At 39.0% G+C, this 22,528-nt stretch overlaps 1 protein-coding gene across 1 annotated transcript in view; it reads left to right on the top strand.

Annotated features, from left to right (window-relative positions):
- Positions 1-12,014, top strand: part of LOC149281369 (inorganic pyrophosphatase-like) — a 38,781-nt gene extending 26,767 nt beyond the window's left edge. The window contains exons 5-11 of the mRNA XM_089499404.1: positions 1,943-2,029; positions 4,100-4,226; positions 5,610-5,737; positions 6,964-7,049; positions 8,223-8,292; positions 9,038-9,077; positions 11,983-12,014. Of these exons, the coding sequence (XP_089355530.1) occupies positions 1,943-2,029; positions 4,100-4,226; positions 5,610-5,737; positions 6,964-7,049; positions 8,223-8,292; positions 9,038-9,077; positions 11,983-12,014 (570 nt within the window). The remainder of the gene's footprint in view (positions 1-1,942; positions 2,030-4,099; positions 4,227-5,609; positions 5,738-6,963; positions 7,050-8,222; positions 8,293-9,037; positions 9,078-11,982) is intronic.
- The last annotated feature ends 10,514 nt before the right edge of the window (positions 12,015-22,528 follow it).

Below are 22,528 nucleotides of genomic sequence, written 5' to 3'. Positions count from 1 at the left end.
ATGGATTCATGTGAAGCAAGCCAGAGTCATAGATCGCCTCCCTTTTATGAGCAGCAGGAGGTTGGGGTTTTTGAGAGATAGACATCATACTTCTTTTGAACAGTATAACAATGCAAATGTACTGATAACACAAAGTATAAATAATTTGATTGTCATTCCTTTTCCTGGTGGTGGTAGGTCTTGTAAGCAGCTTATACTACAGTCTTTATTGCTAGCATGGAGATAATAGGCATTTAAGATAAACATAATTTTTTTCCTTGTATTTCCTAGTTAATTGGCTAGAACGCTGTACGAAGTGTTTTATTATTTATGATCTTCTGCTGTTGCTATAGCGAATACAATATTTTCTTCCCCAGTCTGATATGTATTGTTCTGCACAGAGGATGTATGGCAGTGTGTAATCTGACCAAAAAAATACAGGTGAAATTATTCATCTTTAAGATTGCTCAATTCATACAGTACCAAAATATTATTCATGTAATTAAAGGGATATTAATATTTAAAAATAAAAAAATATTCTGAACATTTTTTTTTTTTTTTGGAGAGGCATGAATTAAGATGCAGGCATCAGTGTGCTTTTGTTTTCTTTTTTTTTATTCTAGTTAGTGGTTTCAACGCTTTCTTTCAACTTCACTATTCATTGACTGGTTTCTCCAACAAGAAGGGCTAAGCTGGCTCTGCGATATGCATAATTCAATGGGGTAATGAGACTTTGGGGTCTATTAGCAAGTTTGCTTCCAGCTCTCTCACTTCATTATTCATTATGGTCAACACTGGTTTATTTCCCCAGTATATAGAGTTGAGCTGGCTCTGTATAATGCATAATCCATTCCCCAAGGAGACTTTGAAAGTCCTCACTGACCTAACTATGCTTTATACTATGCTCACTGTAGCCGGCCCTTAGTTTTGGATAGTGAAGGGAGAGAATAAAAGCCAAAAATCTGCAAATTTGTCCCTTTAGTCAATAGACCGATTTGAAGAAAACTCGCTGATTTAAAGGGACAGTTTAATGTTCCTGACAGACCCACTACTATGTGAGTACTTTTAATATGCATTTTTCAGAAAATGTAAAAAAAACTATTTAAAAAAGCTGCCTTCTCAGTGATTCTTGCCACTGATTGCTTGCTTGAAGTAGCCAATCAGCAACAGTAATGTACTCCAATTTAAATCAATTGGAGCATTTTACATTCATGTCCGTGTGGGTCTGAAAGTACCCCAAGCTTCAGCATCTGTTGAAGGAGGTATGGACCTCACTGGAGGTGAGTATATCACATGCATGGAGGTGTGTTTGGTGAACACAGGGAAAAAAGGGTGAAGACATTGGCAAATGCATATAGGGAAACTATCAAAACCCCCATGTATGTTTTCAAGGGCAACACAAAAACAAATGAAAGTGCATAAGATGGCTGGAGTGTCCATTAAGTGTACATTATACCGGGTCAGCCAAGCTCTTCCGTAAGCAGAATCTCAGTGGGGTTCGACCTTCATAATGAATAGTGAAGTCAAGGATTTAGTCTTTTGCAAGTGCCCTCAAAAGTCCTTGTTAAGCTGTACACCCAGGTGGCCTTATGTGTCATTGCAAACAAAAAAAACTAATAAGGATTTGGGTAGTGACCTGAAGTTAGATCAGCCTAGACAGTAAATGCCTCTATGTCCCTTGCCAGCCCTCCTCTTTGTGCTTTTGTTGTACTCACATTTACTGAATTCTAAATGTTACATATGAGATGATTTTTTTATAGAATTCCTTTTAAAAGTGGGAAGTGTGTTGATAATAGCTTACAATTTAAAAGTAGATCTTTAATTTTTTTTCATTATATTTTTCAAGTGAAATTTCCAGTTTTTCTTGCAAACTTGAGCTTTACTTTGCATGTTATTGTGGATGACGGGTCATCGACTATAATTGCAGCACTAGGCTGTCTAACTCAGATTTACTTTCTTTCAGACATGGGAGAATCCAGCCCATATTGACAAGAATACTGGATTTGGTGGGGATAATGACCCTATTGACGTTTGTGACATTGGAAGCAAGGTATTTAAGTGTATTGTATGTGCCATGCTGGATTGAAATAATAATTGTGGTTATTGTAGAAATGTCTCCCTATTCATTATGATTCATTATGTTGTCTGCCAATTTTTAATAGCAGTTGTTTTTTCTATATAAATCTTGTTTCAGCCCCTGACCTACTGGAGAGAAGGGTTTTAATGCTCTTTTATTAACCTGTGTCTTTGCTGTTCACTGTGAGTGGTATATGTATATAATCGATTAATTGGACAATATTTTTTTTTTTATTAATCGGATAACAAAACCAATATCCAAATTTTTATTTAAAATTATTTAATCAACAAACTGGGTGTTTAAAAACAAACATTAGAATAAAAAAACGTACATTAACCCCAATGTTTTTATGTTTTTTTGCTTTTTTCTGCACGTTATGGGGCAATAAGTACCAGTAGCGTTTTGCTATTTCAAAACCATTTTTTCCCCAAAGCTGGTCATTCTGCCCCATGTGCCATTTCGGGTATCTTTGAATCTTTACCCCATCAAACCATATATTTTTAAAAACTAGACACCCCAAGGTATTTCAAATGCTGGTATTTAAACCCTTTCCATGCACTAATTCTACCACTAGCCTTTGTCAAACTTTATGGTAGTAAAAAATGTTTGTATTTTTTTCATACGCGCACTTCAGATATAAATTTACCGCTCCTGGTATAGGTCTGTGTCAAACAACACCCCAATATGTGTTCAGCAACATCTCCTGAGTGCAGTGATACCCCACATGCATGGGTTTGTAGGGTTATTTGGGAGGTAAAAGGCCGCCTTTGTGAGGTGTGTATTTTTATGCCATTTAGACATCTGATCCTACTGCCCCCATGTCCCATATTTGGGACATCTTTGAACCCGGCCAATTCAATTTACCCCATCAACTCATGCATTTTTTTAATACGAGACACTCTATGGGCATTTGTAATGCCAATGTTTTAACTCTTTCCATGATGGAATTTTTGTAAAGATAAAGAATTTTAGGACTTGCTTTTGACAGAGGGGATTTTTACATGTTACCATATTTTTAATTTTTTTTGTACATTTTTGAACAAATTTTTTTTGACATTTTTTAATTTTTTAATATTTTTACTAATTACTCTGATTAGTGAGCTAGGCTCCATTGACCTTGCATGGTTGGATGCAGTACCTGCATTCAACCTGCAGGAGGAGCTCGAGAGTTCTCAAGAGGGTCTGGATAGACCCTCTGTGAACTCATTTTCTATTGTTAATGCCATCCTGTGAGTGACGGCAACGTCATTTACAGGATGGCACTTGTGGTTGCTCTTCGGAGCAATCACAAGGCTATCGGGGTAGTGGGGTAGTGTTGCTGACATGCCTTGATATCGAGGCATATCAGCAACACAGTTTATGCTTAGGAAGCAATTCCGATCGCTTCCTAAGCTGTTTTAGCCGGGCGCCGCCGCACCGATCATCAAAGAAGCATTTTTCTTCTGGGGAGGGCTTTCCTCCCCGGATCCACGGTCAGCCTCACTTGTGAGGCTTCCGTGGACGCTGCAAAGCCGCCGATCGCAGCTATTTAATGGCACCACGTACATGTACGGGCATTGTCGTTAACATGTTGCACGGCAACCTCGTACTTGTACGTGGATTGTCGTTAAGGGGTTAAAGGAGAACAAGGAGTCCCACAGAGCTCTGATCTCTACATCATCGATTACATGAAGAAAGAGGCTGCCTAAATCCACATAAGAACGGTGGTTAGTTCTCCAAAGCAACCTAACTCCCAAGTTCCTTTAAAAAAAAAAAAAAAATAAAGTATGCAAGTGTACCTAAAAGCATTGATGCTGTTTTGAAGGCAAAGAAAGGGTGGTCACAGCAAATATTGTTTTGATTTAGATTTTGTTCACTCATTTTGTATTGTGTTAAATGATAAAAATAAACTATTAACATGTCGTGTTTTTTTCTTTTTTTTAACGCATTCTTAGCTTGCACTGTACCAATTTGTGTGTGTTTTGATGGGGGTGGCTTGGCTTTGTTGGGGCAACAATGTGTGATCCCTGTATGTCCACATTAGTGAGTACTTATTTTCTTTAGGTGTGTGAAAGAGGAGAGGTCATTAAGGTTAAAGTTCTTGGGACTCTGGCATTGATTGATGAAGGAGAAACAGATTGGAAAATTATTGCAATTAACGTTGAAGACCCAGATGCTTCCCACTATAATGGTAAGTGAATAATCTAATGAAGTCTGATACAGAGTGTAATATGTTCCAAGTCTGATCTACCATTGTTGAAACTATTTTTATGTGGTGTCTAATCCTATGGACGTATCCTGTACCACCTAGCCTTATGGGTGCCTTTCTCTGTGTTCCTGACCCTCTACAGTGCAGTCCTAAGACCACTGACCCTCTCCTGTGCTACCTTGCTTCTGTGTCGTTCTTCCTAATGGATTTTAAAAATAAAATAGATAACATCAGGGATAACATCCTCCCCGTAATGCTAATTATACTGAACCTCAACGCAAATGATCTCTTGGATCTGTCCTTACTTCACATAAGAAATAACCGACATACCAATACATTCTCTGATGATATCCAATTTGAATTATTGTAATTTCCAACTAACTGTTCTCCTCTCTCCTGCTATTCACCACTCACACTTATTACCTTTTCCCACTTGTATATTCAGAATTTCACCCATGCTCTACCACTTCCCTACTTTGTTCTGTCAGCCAGTCTCCTCCTTGCGCTAATTTAAATGCTCTCTAAAAACCCACCTACTCCGAGAAGCTTTCAACTTCCAAATAGCCTCAACCTGCATCCTTAAGAAGCCATCCACCATGCACACCACCATATTGTCCTCGCTACAATCATCCTCACCCAAGCAGTCCCCTCTTACGATCTTATGTCTACCGCTTCCACCCAATGTATTGTAAGCTTGCAAAAGCAGGGCCCTCTTCTCCCTCTGTACTGGTGTGTTATTTTAGTTATTGTCATTTTCAGTTGTCTTTGTTAAATATTTTCACTATTGTGAAAAATTTGCTGTAATGGAATCTCATGAAGCCTAGGAATACTTATGTATGCTTCCAAAATAAATGGGACAGGATAGCAAAATGGGCAGATAGTATATGAAAGATTGGTTACATGTGAAATTGCAGAACTGCTATTGGATAATTGATGAGCGCGAGTTTGTATTGAACAATTGCCCTTTGAATTTGTTGTAGTCACTGTGTCTGGGCCACTTCACTGAGCTTGGTGTCCGAAAAGATCAGTTGACTAACTGCTCTTACAGACCATTTAACATTAATCAATTTCTCTGTATTTTAGCAGGTTATTGTTCAACTCTTGCAGTAATTCTTTATTGTTTTAGTGCCCATTAACTAATAAGCCATAAGGAAAACTATTACATACTTTGGGTGGTTTGGAAAATATTCTGTGTAGATGTATATATGTTGGCCTACTGTCTGTACTGAAATTTTTATAGCTGGTTGAAGCTGGCTATAAAAAAAAAAAAGTAAGAAGCACATCCAAACTCTACTAAGACAAATGTTCTGTTTGCGGCTAATTGGATTCTGTTTCAAGAAATGCATCCTTTTGTTCTCCTATCAGACATCGAAGATGTCAGAAGACTGAAACCTAATTATCTAGAATCTACCGTTGACTGGTTTAGAAGGTACAAAGTTCCTGATGGAAAGCCAGAGAACCAGTTTGCTTTTGATGCCGAGTTTAAAAATAAGGTAATTGCCATTTATTAACTTAAGGAGTCATTATTATGACTGATCAGACAAATGCAAAAAAAAAAGAAGCTAAGAAACATGCGGACAAAGTAGCATTTTATCACAACGGTTCTTGTCAAGTACAGAACACAACTAGCAGTCTTTGTGACAGAGAGGTAAAATTCATTCCATTTTACAACGTACATTTTACAAGCGTTACACATCACTCTATTTTGTGAATCACTGACCTTTAATATAAATATATATATATATATATATATACACACGCATACACCAATTAGCCATAACATTATGACCACTGCCTGGTGAAGTGAATAATACTGATTATCTTGTTATCATGTCTGCTGTCGGTGGATGGGATATATTGGGCTGCAAGTGAATGTCATCCTTAAAGTTGATGTATTTGAAGCAGGAAAAATGGTCAAAAGTAGTCCAAGGAAGGAAATGCAATACTGGCGACAGGGTCACGGGCAGCCAATGCTCATTGATGCACATGGAGGGTGAAGGCTGGCCTGTGTGGTCAATTCCAACAGACAAGCTACTGTAGCCCAAATTGCTGAAAAAATGAATGCTGGTTCTTATAGAAAGGTGTCGGAACACACCCTCACACACACATTTTGTTAGGTTTGGGGCTCTGTAGCCACAGATCAGTCAGCGTGCCCATGTTGACCCCTGTCCACTGCCGAAAGCGCCTACAATGGGCACGTGAGCATAAGAACTGGACCATGGAGCAACGGAAAAAGGTGACCTGAATCATCACACGGATGGCCGTATGTGTGTGCCGCTTACCAAAAGCACCAGGATGCATCTATGGAGGCCCAACCTCGCAACTTAAAGGACCTGATGATAACGTCTTGGTGCCAGATACCACAGCACACCTTCAGAGGTCTGTTGGAGTCCATGCCCTGATGGTTCAGGGCTGTTTTGGTGGCAAAAGGGGGCCTACACAATATTAAGCAGGTGGTCGTAATGTTATGGCTGAAATTTCAACACTGTAGTTCCATTTGATATTATTATTATCATTGTTGTTTTATATAGCACCATCATATTCTGCAGCACTGTACAATGGGTAAACAGGACATAACAAGTAGTATATAACATAACAATTTTATTGTAATGTCAAATCAGGCAATGGTCAAAAACAAGTAACCCCTGTGTGTGCATTATTATTATAATATTGCCATTGTTACTCATTTTGTTTTATAATAATAATCCTATTTGTGCAGGACTTTGCCATAGAAATAATCAAAAGCACTAACATGCAGTGGAAGGCCCTCCTGACCAAAAAGACAGACGGTGGAGAAATCAACTGGTGGGTTTTATTTTATTTTAATTATATATATATATATATATATATATATATATATAATTATTTATTAGAATCAATCGCATATATGCTAGTTGCTGCCATCCTTTATTATGCTCAGAGTGTTCTGCAATTTATTTCCCCTAATTATAAATAAATTATACATTTTGATAAGTGTAAATGTAGCATTGTAGATGTCTTCTTTATATATTATAACCCCAGAAATAATAATAGTAACGTTTTACTCTAAAGCAATTCTCCAATACAAAAATAACTTTGTTTATACCAAATTAGTATTGTGTGAAAAGGAACGTTCTCCATTTACCCACTGTGGCTGGTAATAAATACTTTTGAGCCTAATTGAAATAAATAAATGAGGAGAGTTTGGAACTTGGGCGTAAAATATAGGGTTGTATACAGTAATGTAGGCCAGAATTGGAAAAAAAAAAATTGGTTTTATTTTGTTCCAATCAATTTCCTTTATCTGCAGACCTGAAGGCTGCAATTGTCAGCCATGTGGTATTTTGGATGTCTTTCATTGCTCAACCACCACGCTTAACTGATTCATGGTAATGCAAATGAAATCTGTTCCTCCCTAGACTCATGAGTCAGATCATCTGGTTTGGTTCGGTTTTAATCACCGTTCTATTATTTACAACAAGGCACTATGATAAGGAGTCAAAGGGTTTGGCTAGTAGATGATGGCAAGATAACAGAGTGAACACTAATGGCTCATGCAGATGCCTAAAAACATATTGTGTAAAAAAAAAAAAAAAAAAAAAAAAGGCTTCAGACATGGTAAGGCTGTGTATATGTGATAGCGAGTCTAGTGTGAGTGTATATGTGTACATGTCTGGTGGGGGGTCCACTCAGTTTTACCTACCCCCCAAAGATATACAACCATTCTGTATTCTAATATCTTCCTAATTCCCAATAGAAATATTCTGTAATAATGCTTGTGAGTGTCGCATTGTTTGTTTTACAGGTTCCACAGTGAATACATTATCCTCTTGATAAAACTGTATCAGTGCAGCTGTGATTTATTTAATCTCACACCTAGTGTAACGTTAGAACGTTGGATAATAAAAACATCCCTAGCACATGTATTTTGTAAATGTATCTGTAGCAAAACTTTTATATTTTCCTAATAGTTCATAATTATGTATTTTTTCTCTCCAGCACGAACACCACGGTACAGGAAAGCCCCTTTCTTTGCAAGCAAGATGATGCTAAATCCATTGTGAATGCTGTGAGTTGGGAAATTAAATAATGTTATGCCTGATTACCGTTTACTCTACATGATCAGTCTTTTTTATTATTTTATTTATTTAAAACCAGGCATTGTGTAAACATTTTGATTCTATATGCTCTATTGGGCAGCCCTGGCATTTGAAAGCTTGCAGCTACCTGATAATCAGTATGGCCGACAGCTGCATATGTGTGGCCACACGCTACTTTCCATTGGTCACATAGTCTACAGCCACGCATATCCAACCACTGGCTGTACGTTCCAGCACCCAATCTGCCCCTGAAGTGGCAGAATCCGTGGGTGTGCGGTGACATTGGCCAGCATTTGGCCGGTGTGTCTGATGGCCAGTCCAGGCCTGCTATTAGGACATAGAAACATAGAATTTGATGGTAGATAAGTCTTCAGCCCATCTAATCTAGTCTGCCTGTTTTTCCTGCTGGTAGGCTATTCCACTTATCTACCACACTCTTATCATATGTTTTTAGGTGATAGGTGATAGATTGCATTAATGGATATACTTTGAATTGTACCAATGCCCTGCTGTTTTTAAAGACCCACATTGACACGCTAGTAGGACATAAACATGTTCTTTTGAAAACAAATTTGTATTAGTGCATGAATTTATATAATTAGGTATAAGGTTAATGATTCCTGTTAATAAACTCTGCTCTTTTCTTCTTTTGTGGTCTGTAAACAATGTTCCCTTTTAATGTATTGATTGTGGAATTCTTATAATATTTTTCAGACCCCACCTGCTGGGCCGGACAGTCCTATACCTTCAGATGGTAAGTATTACTAGGCCCATGTGAGTAGTTTATACCGTATGTTGAACATAATGCATCACTGTGGAGAAGATAACATCATAGTAATGTACACAGGTATATCTGTATAAGACTTGCACATGGACCAAAAACAATTAGAATTCATTTGTAACTAATTTAGTTTCCTGCCTTTTCGGTTTAGATTAAATTCTAAGGGGTTTTTGAGTCGGAAATAAAATTTGTCACTCTCTCTTACCCTCTTTTGCACTTTCTATCTCACACATAGACTCTCTCTCTCTCTCTCTCTCTCTCTCTGTATCCCTACATTATCCTTGTCTCCACAGCGCCACTTCTTTTTCCCTCTTTCTTCCTATTCTTCTTTCTTCTCCAGTGAGCCGCATCTCCTGATGATCTGCATGTCCACATCAGGGTGTAGTCTTGGTGCACACCACCACTGGCGCTGAATATGGTGGGAATATGGAAATAAATAAAATATAGACAGAATCTTAACTCCTCGACGACCATGTGCTCTGGATAAAGATGACATCAGTGCTCGGCAGATAATATAGGATAGAATCTTATGTAGATTCAAAAGAGTAAATAACACAATACCTTTTCCTCTTAATTATTTCTGGGCCTAGAATGTCCTCTGAAGTGACTACAAATTCAGGAGGGTGTAAACATGAAAAAGTTAAATTCATTCCTACAGTAAGTAAAGTGCCAGGAAACAAACGACCAAACAAACACACCAGGACAGGCTCTGCCACACCGACACCCAAGCACACACATCAGGACAGGCTCTGCAATGCCGACACCCAAACACACACAAACCAGGACAACAGCCCTTGTGTATCACCCCCAGCCAGCACCATATGTATGTGTGCCCCCAGCCTGCCCCTCGCTTTCGTATTGATTTATGTAATGGCCCTAGCTGCCCCCCTTGTGTATTGATGCCGCCAGTCCAGATAAAATGCTGCCCTGCAGTATGGGGGATGTATATCTGACTAATTGGTTCCCTTCCATGAGTCTATACATCCCCCATACTGTAGGGTAGGCTTTAATCTGGGTTGGTCAGCAATATGTGAAAGTTGTGTGTCCTGGAAAATATGGCTGATGTGGTCACCCTCATGCTAGCTCCACATTGTATATTTATCCCACCAGCCAGCCCCCCTGTAGTATTGATTTATACTATATATCTCATATACTAATTTAAAGATATTCATTCACAGATACTCACTCATACCCATTCATACAACTACCACCACCCACTAACCTGAACTGCAGATCTCTCGATGCCTTCTGCGGGGGCTGCAGCTTCTCTCCGTGTTGCTGGGCGAGCAATTTCTCTTGTACCGCCCGGGGAAGCAGGAACGAAACAGAGTCATGTGACCTGACATAAATTCACATGACTCTGCTGGGTTACTGCTTGGGAGAGGTTGTCTTCATGGTGTGTGCCTTGGCAGGACCTCTACCCCATTACTCCAATTGCGCAATAGGTTCTCCCCGTGGTGTGCACCAAGGCTCCGCCCTGATGCGGAAGTGCTCCAGGAGGCCAGGGTAACACAGGGGAGCACTGTAGAAGAAAAGAGAATAAAGACGTGGACAAGAAGCAGTGAAGCAGGGAGACATTCTCTTGTTCGCTCAAAGGGGGAGTGCAGAAAACAGCTCCTTTCTATTTGTTTCATTGTGCCCCTCTTTGTTTTAAGACATTGGTACAAATTAATGAGATTGGCCAATTTCATTAAAATTGGTACAAATCTGAATGCACAAGCCTAATATACAATATAATATTAGGGAGATTATATATAAAAATGTCATCCTGGTGCAAAATTTAAAAAGTGGAATTATTTCAATAGAATATAATGCATCTACTATTTTCCTCAATCCATTTCTAGCCATGATAAGACCACTTTTCAAAGAGTGTGTCAGATTTACTTCTAATAAGTTACTCCCCAGTTCTTTTTACTGTTTTATTGCATACAAGATACTTTACTTGGATAAATAAAAATGAAAGCAGACCTAAAAACTGCATCAAACACAATAGTATACTTCCCCAACCACTCAAAAATTCACTTGCACACGGATGAGGCTATGAGTAAGGGATCAAGTATGTAGGTGTTAGGACCTGGTTGGGTGTCTAGAATAGAATGTAAGAATGAGAAAGCATTGTAAACATGCATGATTTAAGAGCTTTTATGGACTGACTTTCAGAACCACAACCCTAATGTATGAAACAGAAGCAATTATCTAGCCTATGTACTAAGAATTTCTCAAATTTCTAAGGAAGCTATTTTCAATAACATATGATTTTCCAACTTATGAAGCATTTATTGTCAAAAGGAAATCCTTATATGTCATTATTGGGTCCAATAATAGGGGAAGCAAAATGGTGGATGAACTACACCCCTTATTATTCTTATCCAATTCTATTATGCAGCTACACTAGAACCTTTTTTTAATGGCAGGATTGCTTTCTCATATCAAACACTTTTATATACAGTCCTTATGGAATAATAGATACATCCATAGTAATGTATTCATTGTTTTCTGTAAAAATAATTTACCTGCATAGGGACTGCAATTATTATTTTGTTTTTCAAGAGCAATATCACTACCTGACATGCGAATAGATCACCACAATTTGTCCCATGACACGCAGACTGTAATAGACCAAGCAGACCTGCTGGTTAATGTTTGCTCATTTATTCAACTTGGGTATAATTTCTATAAATATAACATTATGCAGACATTTTACTTTTGGTAAATAGCTTTTTTTCAGGCTTCTGAAAGAACCTGATATTCATCTATGAAAGACAATTCTATATTAGTGTGTGTAATTAACAAATTTTTTTCTTTCTCTCTACTTTTCGCTGTTCCCCCTATACTCTTACTCTTTAAATCCCATATATTCATCTTGCTACATATGCAGTGGACAAGTGGTTTTATTATCAGAAGAACTAATTATAAGGTGAAGACCTTCATTATTGCATGCCATCCACTGCACACCTGGATCAGCAGACTAAAGAAGATATTAATATAGGATAAAGGCAAAGCATAAGCCAATTTAACTCCTGAAGAAAAATGCGCACTGCCACATCAGAGTCTTCTGCAATAGAAAATTATCCAGCTCTACAAAGATGAATAGCACAGTAATTGGTCCATGAACACATATTATCAGCATTGTAGCAGCAGCAAACCGCTTCTCTTTAGCCTTTCCGGTATAATTGGACAGCAAAGACATATTTTCGCATGTGTTTTATTCTATTTTTTATATTTTTGAGAAAGCAGACTTGGCATGCAAATAAAACTGCTAATTGTTCCAACCACTGTGTAAGTTCCATTTGTAAGACCAGAAAAGACAATAAATCTAGTTTTGTTGTTGGAAATGCATTGTGTCTATTGTGAGTTGTACCTTTTTTAAATTATGAAAATATTGAAGGAAGGAAATGAGTGGCTGTGTTTTTAAGAAAATGCATATATTGAACAGAATGTCCTAAGACTAAAATAAAATGTTTTCAACCAAAGAGCAACAGATTTAGTAGTAAGACAGCCATAGTAAAATAGTGCTAGTTAGTGCCGATAAAACTAACTCACATTGTCTCTGCAGCTCCACTGTATCCTTCATGTTTATGTATACCATCTATCCAAAGTAAACTGGTGAGGTTGGCGGTATGCTTCTCTATGACATATCTCCCTTCTTTTCAACTACAATGGCTGTCGCTATGCTGAGATATGAAGTCATATTTTACTGTTGATAGCCCGAAAAGCTTGCAAGAGCACAGGGAAGACAGATTTCAGCTATTACCCACCTGTGTCCCCCTGTAGTTACTCAAATCCTTAATTCACCTAGTCATTTCAGAACGCTAACCTGGACAGACAGTTGTCATGGTCCATATCGGTAGCAGTCCCTAAAATGAAAAATTACAGATGACGGTTAATATGAGAAAATGTAGATTGTCAGGATTTGCACATGATTTTCTTTTATGTGGCTACTTGATTTAAACAGATGTGGAGCCAGTGCCACCATTATTTTATCAGGGGTTTCTTAGCATCGGTTCTCAAGTGTCTGCAGATTGTCGTTCTCAGAATTTCATAAGGTGAAGACAGGTGGAGCAACTGGTTGTCTGTCTTTCCAACCAGTGCTAATTACCAAAACACCTTAGAACTGAGGAGGTATTCAGGTGCAAAGTTTTACAACAAAACGAGAATGCAGTGCATACCTATAAAATGTGCACTGCAAATCCTGTAGGAACTACTTCAAAACATCTGCAATGTGCTTATACACTGATTAGCTTTAACATTATGACCGCTGAAGTGAATAACATTGAGGTGGGTGGTAGAGCCCTGCACGGGACGTCTTTTTTTTTAATCCTGCTCCCGCTGTTTTTTTTTTTTTTTGTCCAATCCCTCCCACTCCTGCAATGTGTGTTCCACTCCCGCCACATTTGTGGTCAATCCCGCCCGCTCCCGCCACAAATGTGGCCAATCACGCCCACCTCACCTGAACTGCAGATTTCCCGCGCAGTCCCGCAAGGTTGCCTTCGAGTTGCTCCCTCACAGCGTGTCTTGTCTAGTTCCGCCCAGGAACAAGGCGGAGTCACGGGAAGTGACATCACATCACATGACTCAGCTGTGTTCCTGGGTGGAGCAAGAGAAGACACGCTGTGAGGGAGCAGCGCAAAGGCAGCCTTGCGGGACGGTGCGGGATTACAGGTACAGTGTCTGACTGCCCGCTCCCGCCCGCAACACCAGCAAGACCGCCTGCGCCCACAAGTTTTTTTGGCGGGTCCCGTGGGACTCGCATCCCAATGCAGTCCTCTAGTGGGTTATATTAGGCAGCAATGGAACATCCTTCATCCTCAAAGTTGATATGTTAGAAGCAGGAAAAATGGGCAAGCGTAAGGATCTGAGAGATTTTGACAAGGGCCAAATTGTGATGGCTAGTCTGAGTCAGAGCATCTCCAAAAACTGTAGCTCTTGCCTTCATTCTTCGTGGCATACTTCCTACAAGGTCCTGGAAACATTCCTCAGAGATGTTGGTCCATCCGGACACGATGGCATCATGCAGTTGCTGCAGATTTGTCAGCTCCACATCCATAATGTGACTGTGGAGGCCATTGGACTACAGTGAACTCAGTGTCATGTTCAAGAAACTAGTTTGAGATGACGTGAGCTTTGTGAAGTTGTGCATTTGCTGGAAGTAGCCATCAGAAGATGGGTATACTGTGGTCATAAAGGGATGGACATGGTAAGCAACAATACTCAGGTAGGCTGTCACGTTTAAACGATGCTCAATTGGTAGGGACCCAAAGTGTGCCAAGAAAATGTTCCCCACACTATTACACCAACAGCCTGAACTGCAGGATGGATCCATGTTTTCATGTTGTTTAGGCCAACGTCTGGCCCTGCCATCTCAATGTCGCAGCTGGAATCAGGACTCATCAGACATTCTTCCAGTCTTCCATTGGCCAATTTTGGTGAGCCTGTTCAAATTGTTGCCTCCATTTCCTGTTCTTGGCTGACAAAAGTGGCACCCGGTGTGTCTTCTGATGCTGTAGCCCATCTGCTTAAAGGTTTGACGTGTTGTGCATTCAGAGATGGTGTTCTGCATACCTTGGTTGTAATGATTGGTTATTTGAGTTACTGTTGCCTTTCTGTCATCTCAAACCAGTTCTCCTCTGACCTCTGACATCAACAAAGGCATTTTTGTTCTCTTTTCAGACCATTTTCCGTAAACCCTAGAGATGGTTGTGCATGAAAATCCCAGTAGATCATCAGTTTCTGAAATACTCAGACCAACCCATCTGGCACCAATAACCATGCCACGTTCAAAGTCACTTAAAACCCCTTTCTTCCCCATTCTGATGCTCGGTTTGAAGTTCAGTAAATTGTCTTGACCACGGTTACATGCCTAAATGCATTGAGTTGCTGCTATGTAATTGGCTGATAAGCTATTTGTGTTAACTAGCAATTGAACAGGTGTACCTAATAAAGTGGCCAGTGAGTGTATATATATATATATACACATATATATGTATGTAGCACCATCATATACTGCTGTAAAATGGGTAAACAAAACATGACAAGCAATTAAGCAATGCATAACAAAGCAATTTGAGGTAAGAAGGGCCCTGTTTTAGGAAGTTTACATCACACAAGATGAAAGAGCCACTCCAGAGTAGAGGATTGCATTGGGAGGCCAAAAAACTTGCGGGCGCGGGCGGTCTTTCTGGGGCTGTGGGCGGGAGCGGGCGGTCAGGCACTGTACCTGCGGGTCCCGGTAATCCCGCGTAGTCCCACAAGGATGCCTTCTCGCTGCTCCATTACAGTGTCTCCTATCTTGCTCCGCCCATGAACAAGGCGGAGTCATGTGATGTGACGTCACTTCCTGTGACTCTGCCTTGTTCCTGGGCGGAGCAAGAGAAGAGACGCTGTGAGGGAACAACTCGAGGGCAGCCTTGCGGGACTGCGCGGGAAATTAGGTAAGGAGGCGGGCGTGATTGGCCACAAAAGTGGCGGGAGCGGGCGGAAGCGGAACACCCACATTGCGGGAGCGGGCAGGAGCGGGATTCAAAACAGCGGGAGCGGGATTCAAAAAGCAGTCCCGCGTAGGGCTCTACTCCAGAGGACAATACCATCCAGTAAACATTGCAATGACTACATGACAAATATTAGCCTTTCTATAATGTCCTACTCAAAAAAAATAAGTCCAATATCAAATATTGCCCAGCTTTGTTATATATTGACACTTAACTCTGGGTATACGGACAGAATGTTTATTCTGCAATCATCACATGTATTTCGAAATCTGGCATTTACACAGCATTATTTTGAAATGATTGGTCCATGAGCTGGGTGGCTCTGAACCCAGCAACTCATGCCTTTAATTCACAGGACGAAAGAATGCTGGATGTGTGAGATTCCAGCATAATATAAAAGAGACCACAAAAATACTGCATTGCATTGAGCCCCACCGTTTCTATGAATTGCCTGTACATATAGTGAAAGAGAAAAAGGTTGGTAGAGGAAGAAGAAAATGTTAATTACTGCAGAATAGTTTTGACTGCTTAACATTTTACTCTACACTGAGAACTTCATCTAATATCACATTGATTTGGGAATGATGAGCTCCCTACAGATTAAGACTCATGATAATACATTATAATATAAATATAGATGCACTAATTTGTACACTGTGCTACTAGATTTCCAAGAAAACGTTTAGCCCTTTGAGTCTTTCAACTGTTTTGATACATGGCAAAACAGCACTATAAGCAAATGAAAAGCATCGTTTTAACCACTCAAGGGTTATTTTACCTTTCAGCAATGTAACCAATGTACTAAAGGTTGAAAAAACGAAATGTTGCTGATGGCTCTACAAATAGGAAAGTAGAAAAAAAAACTATTTAATACGATATATTTTGTTAAACTTTCGAATGCCGAGTTTGTGCCTAGTTTTCTGATGCTCTGCCTCACAGATGGAGGGAGAGTTTACTAATTTTGCTAAAATTGACCTTACTAACTCACTTGTGATTTACGCTACAAGAGATCACATTCACAGAACTAACGGGAATGGGCCATGTTCCCAGGCAGTAATATGATTTATGAATATGGGATTTTAGGTCCTGAAATAATTGGCAAACTACTTAATTACATCTGGTAATTATTGTGGATGGTCTGTTGAAAGATAAAATTGTGAAGGAATACAGGATGAACTTTATCCCACTTTTGGTTCTCCCAAATATGCAGGACCACAGTGATCCAGCTGAAACCAGGTGCAAGGTCATTTTGGAAGCATCAGCAAGTATCTGTTGCCCTCCCTTCTCCTTCTCCTCCCTTGCATTTGCTAAATATGGGCATACTGCTATTTTATGTAAACTGATTGTATTAGAATATAGCATTATTTCCTGTCTTTGTGATAAGCATATATATACATCCATAATGAGCCGTAATAAACAGAGATCTTATTATACATACACGCCTATCTGTGTGTCTGATTTCTCTTGAGCCGCTCGATAAAGATATCTATATAATTTGGAATAATGGAATTTTTGTGTACCCTATCATAATGTATATTTGGATGAAAACGCATTCCTTTTTCAATAATCACTCCCCAGAACTTTTCTTCTAATCAGAATTTTTTTTAAGGACTTAAACAAGTTAGGCAGCTATGTGTTCAGAAGCAGGCAGGTAAAGTAGATAACATAATATAGTCTGTTTTATAAAGATTTCTCAGCTCCGTGTAATGTTAACTGAATTTAAATAAGGTTTTATCATGTTTCATGTTTTCTATACATGGAGTTTCCAATAATGTGAGCATTATAAAGAGTTAAAGGTTGTGAGGGGGGGTGTTTGAGATTGAATTATAGTTAGATACAGGTTTGCAAAAGATAGTTAAATTTTTTATACAACATAAACACTTGCAACATGCATTCTTCTCAATGAAGCTTGTTTCTAAGATACATGATCACCATGTCAACTTTAATTAGGTTTTTCAGAATGTTATGTAGGAATTAATTCCCATTGTTGTTGTCTGTTTCTATGAAAACAGAAATTATATAAAGCTCTCAGGGAAATGAAAGTACCCAATAGACTAACAACCTATCGCACTATACAATATAGACCTGAAAAAGATATGTTCTTTTCTAATAGAATATTTAAAGAAAATCCAGCTTTCTGCTTTGTGTGTGAGTAAGAAGAAATAACATTAAATATCATTAAAGTTAGAGCTGAGTAAGATGTAAAAAATAAAAGCCAATATGAGAGAGATAGAGAGAACCAAATACAAGCATATTGCCATGGGAGGAATTGGAATAGGAGATGGGGAATTGGATAAACTAATAACCATAAGCAGGGAAAAGACTAGAGGAAAAAAACCAAGCAAATAAGAGTGGCTAGCCTGCATTGTAAAATAGCACATGAAAAATATATCAGAGCAAAAGTGATATTTGCAGAACACAGGTATATGGAAGAACTGCTGTATAATGATAAAATGGTTAAGCATCTGAGGAAAGATAACAGGGAAAATAAAAAGTAAACTTCCATTTCAAACTATACAAGCTGTCAGGTACCAGAGTGATATACAAAAGGTTTTAGCCTTTAATTGTTGCACCCTAGATTAAAAAGGCCATGGGTGTATAACAAGCATCAGAGGAAAATGTTCAATACATACATGTAGATTAGCTGGGCAGCATTTGGCCAAGTGCAGCATTTTGTACATTTGGATATATCCTGGAGATTTTGGTATCTGGCTTTACTAATATAGCTCTTTCCTCTACTGTAGGTAAGATTCTACCTGTGATATTCTGCTTGAAGAGTTGGTATAAAGCTATCATGAAACTAAGACTAGTCCAAGGACCATGCTATAATTATAGTTATATAATATTATTATATAATAATTCTTTGCGGTAGTAATCTTTTTTCACACATTTTATTTCAGGAATGAATTCACCGCTCCTGGTATATGTCATTGTCAAACAACAAGAGAGCTGTAGCTAGCTCCTTTCGCGCCTGAGGCACACACTGTCCTTACACACGCCTGCCCGTTAATACGCATATATGCATACACTGCCCTTATACACGACTGCCCATAAACACACACCTGCCTGGGTGCACACTGCCCACGGGGGCACCTGATGAGCAGGGCTGGTTGGGGAGAGCACAATCGTGCAGCTGCCTCAGCAGTCCCCTGAAGACCGGCCCAGGAGAGGTCGTCTTTCTGCTCACCCCTCCCCTATAGAAACGCTACTGTTTTTAGGGGCTTTGTTTGATTTACCACGGCGCCCTGTTGATCCGGTAAGAGAGATCTGTGATCTCCCAACCAGTCCTGGAGGCTGCAGCTGCTGATTGGGCGACTGTGTGCCCCCTCGCAGGTGCACCCAAGGCGAGTGCCTCTCTGGCCTCACCCTTCCTACAGCCCTGAACAACAATGTGTGTTCAGCAGCATCTCCTGAGCATAGGTTTGTTTGGCTGGTGGATGCCAAAGGGCAACATTTGGGAGATGCACAATTTTTTTTATATTTTGACATCTGGTTAGTTTGCACTTATGGCATATTTGTGACATCTTTGAAATCAGCTAATTTAATTTACCCCATCAAACCATATATTTTTGAAAAATAGTTATGGAGTACTTTAATATGCATTCTTCCTTAGTGAGGCTGTCAAGCGCAGTACACTGTCCCTTTAATAGTGGCAGTTATGCTTTTTCCAGTAAAGCCAAAATTGCTACAAAATACAAAATACAAAATATTCAGATTTGATATAACAAATTGTAAAACCAACGTATATTGCTTACAAAGAATGCACTGATTTTACTATATTGTAACTATCAAGTTCTAAAGTTAAGAGCATAAGTAAATATATTTTTGCTCATGAAAGGAGATCCATTAAACTGGCAGTGTTGGGGGTTCTTTATGGCCCTAAATGCGCTTGAAATGTTAAGGTAGAACTGTCACACTTTTCACCTACATTTTTTAATTTAAACTTACATATGGCGTTCTCTCTCTTTTCCTTACCCCATCCCTACAAAGTCCTGGACCAATCATCAGGATTCATCATCATAACAATATGGACAGATATGTTAATTGCGAGAATAATTATGCAGATCCTTTCCAAATTATATTAGAGTTGTCATAGCGGGCATTTGTTCATGGACGCGTCTATTTTTACACATTGCTGATTGCCAGTTATGAAATGCTTCCTTGTATTATAGGGGATAATTATGTGTAACTGATTGCCTTCTGTATCACTTTAGGTGGAAGTCAGCAGCATATGAAAAAAGACGTGTTCAGATAAAAAAAAATGGTCAGTATGGCATCTCTATATTAATATATGGTGGCATTCTAAATGCATATCCATACCTAGGAACTCTCTGGGTGTGACCCATAGACCACAGGCAAAGAGCCGTTTCCCTGGATCTCCCGGCACTCAGCATTACCAGCCAGCACCGAGACCGAACAGGGAGACTCGCTGCAGAGGAGAGAGCGAGGGGCGCCGAGCGGTACTGACAGCGGCGCCCCTTTCTCTCTCTTTCGCTTTAAAAAAAAAAAAAAAAAAAAAGGGCTTGGGGCGGCAAAGTGCCGCCCCTTCAAGAGTGCCGCCTGGAGCAGTTGCCCCACTCGGCTCCATTGTCGGGCCGGCCCTGCTTCCAGGTATGTAGGTATGTACATATGTATTGCTTATTTTAGCAAAATGTAGAATTTGGGAAAACATTTTTGGAGGTTTGCATTTTATTTACATGCTTTAATCTCTGCTTTATATTGTTTATCAATTTACTAAATTAGATTCTTACAATTAAGCCCCGCTTATATTCATCTTTTAGTTATCATAACCAACAGCAATTTGAAGAATGAAAACTAGAACTATTGTGGAACCACTGCATAGGTTCTGTTGTTTCTTCAATTACCACACAAGCTCATCTCACAATTTCGCATTTAACACTGTATTTCCATTTACCTCAAATCCCTTTGACTTTAATACCGTAGAATAAGAGCACCATCTAATGGCTGTGCTGGAAAATATTGAAAACATTTGTATCTCAATACTATTTTAAAGATCACTAAAACTATTTTAGCATTTAAATAGTGTCAGCGAAATTAAAATTAAGTATAAATACTAAATGGACACTAACATTAACAAACTCTAAGCCATGCAGGTACAGATGGAGAAGAGAGCATAAAATATATTATATTATAATATAATAATGATATATCATTTAAAAACAATTCTCAAATCACTTTCATGCAAGCTCACGCAAACCTCCTCAAATTCCAAAACACAATAAGAGAAATTAAAGATGAAAGCTACACTCATTACATTAAAACATATCACTATTCTTGGAAAGTCCTTAATGTGATACATTTATTTCAAGCTGTTCAAAAAACACATGAGCTTGTAAGGGACACAAACCATGCATACACAAAAAAACGATTATAAATAAAGACATAACACATAACACATAATAAACCCCTTATACCCAACCAACATATAACTAACTCATTTTTATTAAAACCTAAATTCTCTCCATATCTTCGTTCCCCTGCTCTTCTTTGTGCCCAAAACACGAAAGAATGCCCAACAATCCAGACTATAAAAGCCTGACGACCTGTAAAAAATTCACAGTTAACATCATAATAACAGAACATTATTATAAAAGATTAGGGCGAACATATATTTTAAAACGATCCGATTGCCATCTACCTAATCGTTTAATAACTGAATCATCCAACCCTAATAAAGCCGCCTCTGTCGCAGCACCAATCCTAAAGGAATGGGTCGTATACCTCTCGTTGGCTAAACCTAACTCATTCAAACCCAAACTTAAAACCTTTCTAAACTGAAACCTAGTTAAAGGTAACCCTGACTGATGCACCAGCCAATTACCCCTGACTTCAGGTCTAACCGCATTAAATAGCTCCGCAGCTGCAACTGGGCAGATATCAACATCATGTAACCTATTTAATGACACCCAGCAACCTTTCCGATTCTTATCCGTTTTGGAAGTTTCGACAAACAATCTTAACTGCTCAGAACAGATAACATTCCCACACTGTAAACCAGAACCTCCATCTTTATTATTTGCCACTAACTCACTAACTCTAAATGCACCGAAGAAAGCTACAACAAAAGCAGCTCTAAACAATTTACATTCAAAACTATTCCAACAAACTTTGTGCAACACACTAACTAAATTTCTTAACACAACTTACGATAATGGCTTTCTATCATCCAACACTCTAGTCTTATTACTATAACCTTTCAACACTTGTTTAACCAAAAAATCTCTTAATGCATATTGTTTACCTGCCAATTTAAAAAAGAAAGTCACACCAGCTAAATGCATATCTATACTAGATCTAGCCATTCCCTTATTGATTAAACTAACCACAAAAGCTAACGCTCCATCAAGTGCATACCTAGAGTATTTGGCACCTGGGGCGGATCCTGTATGTGGCACCCCCCCCCCCCCCCACAAACACTTTAAAACTGCATAGCTGCTATAGTTATATACTGGCACAGACATTGAAGGTGGTACAGCATAACACCTATCACTATATACTGAGGCAGACATTGACGGGGGTACAGCATTACACCTATCATTATATACCGAGGCAGACATTGACGAGGGTACACCATAACCCCTATCACTATATACTGAGGCAGACATTGATGGGTACAGCATTACACCTATTACTATATACTGAGGCAGACATTCACGGGGTAGAGCATAACACCTATCACTATATACTGAGGCAGACATTGACAATAGTGCAGCATAACCCATATCACTATATACTAAGCCAAACATTGATGTGGTATAGGCCTACCACTTCATTGTCTGGCTTAGGGATGCACCAAAATGAAAATTCTGGACCGAAACCAAAAATTCAGCATTCACTTGGCCAAAACCAAAAAAGACCCCCCCACCCCATAAAAAAAATCTCACACTTTTAGTAAAAGTAAGTAACACATCAAAA

This window comes from Sceloporus occidentalis, unplaced genomic scaffold, assembly GCF_023333645.1.
Source record: "Sceloporus occidentalis isolate IW3139 unplaced genomic scaffold, rSceOcc1.0.p SCAF_134, whole genome shotgun sequence".
Classification (NCBI taxonomy): domain Eukaryota; kingdom Metazoa; phylum Chordata; class Lepidosauria; order Squamata; family Phrynosomatidae; genus Sceloporus; species Sceloporus occidentalis.
The sequence above is the reverse complement of the archived record's forward strand: the minus strand, read 5'-3'. Positions and strand labels throughout refer to the sequence as shown.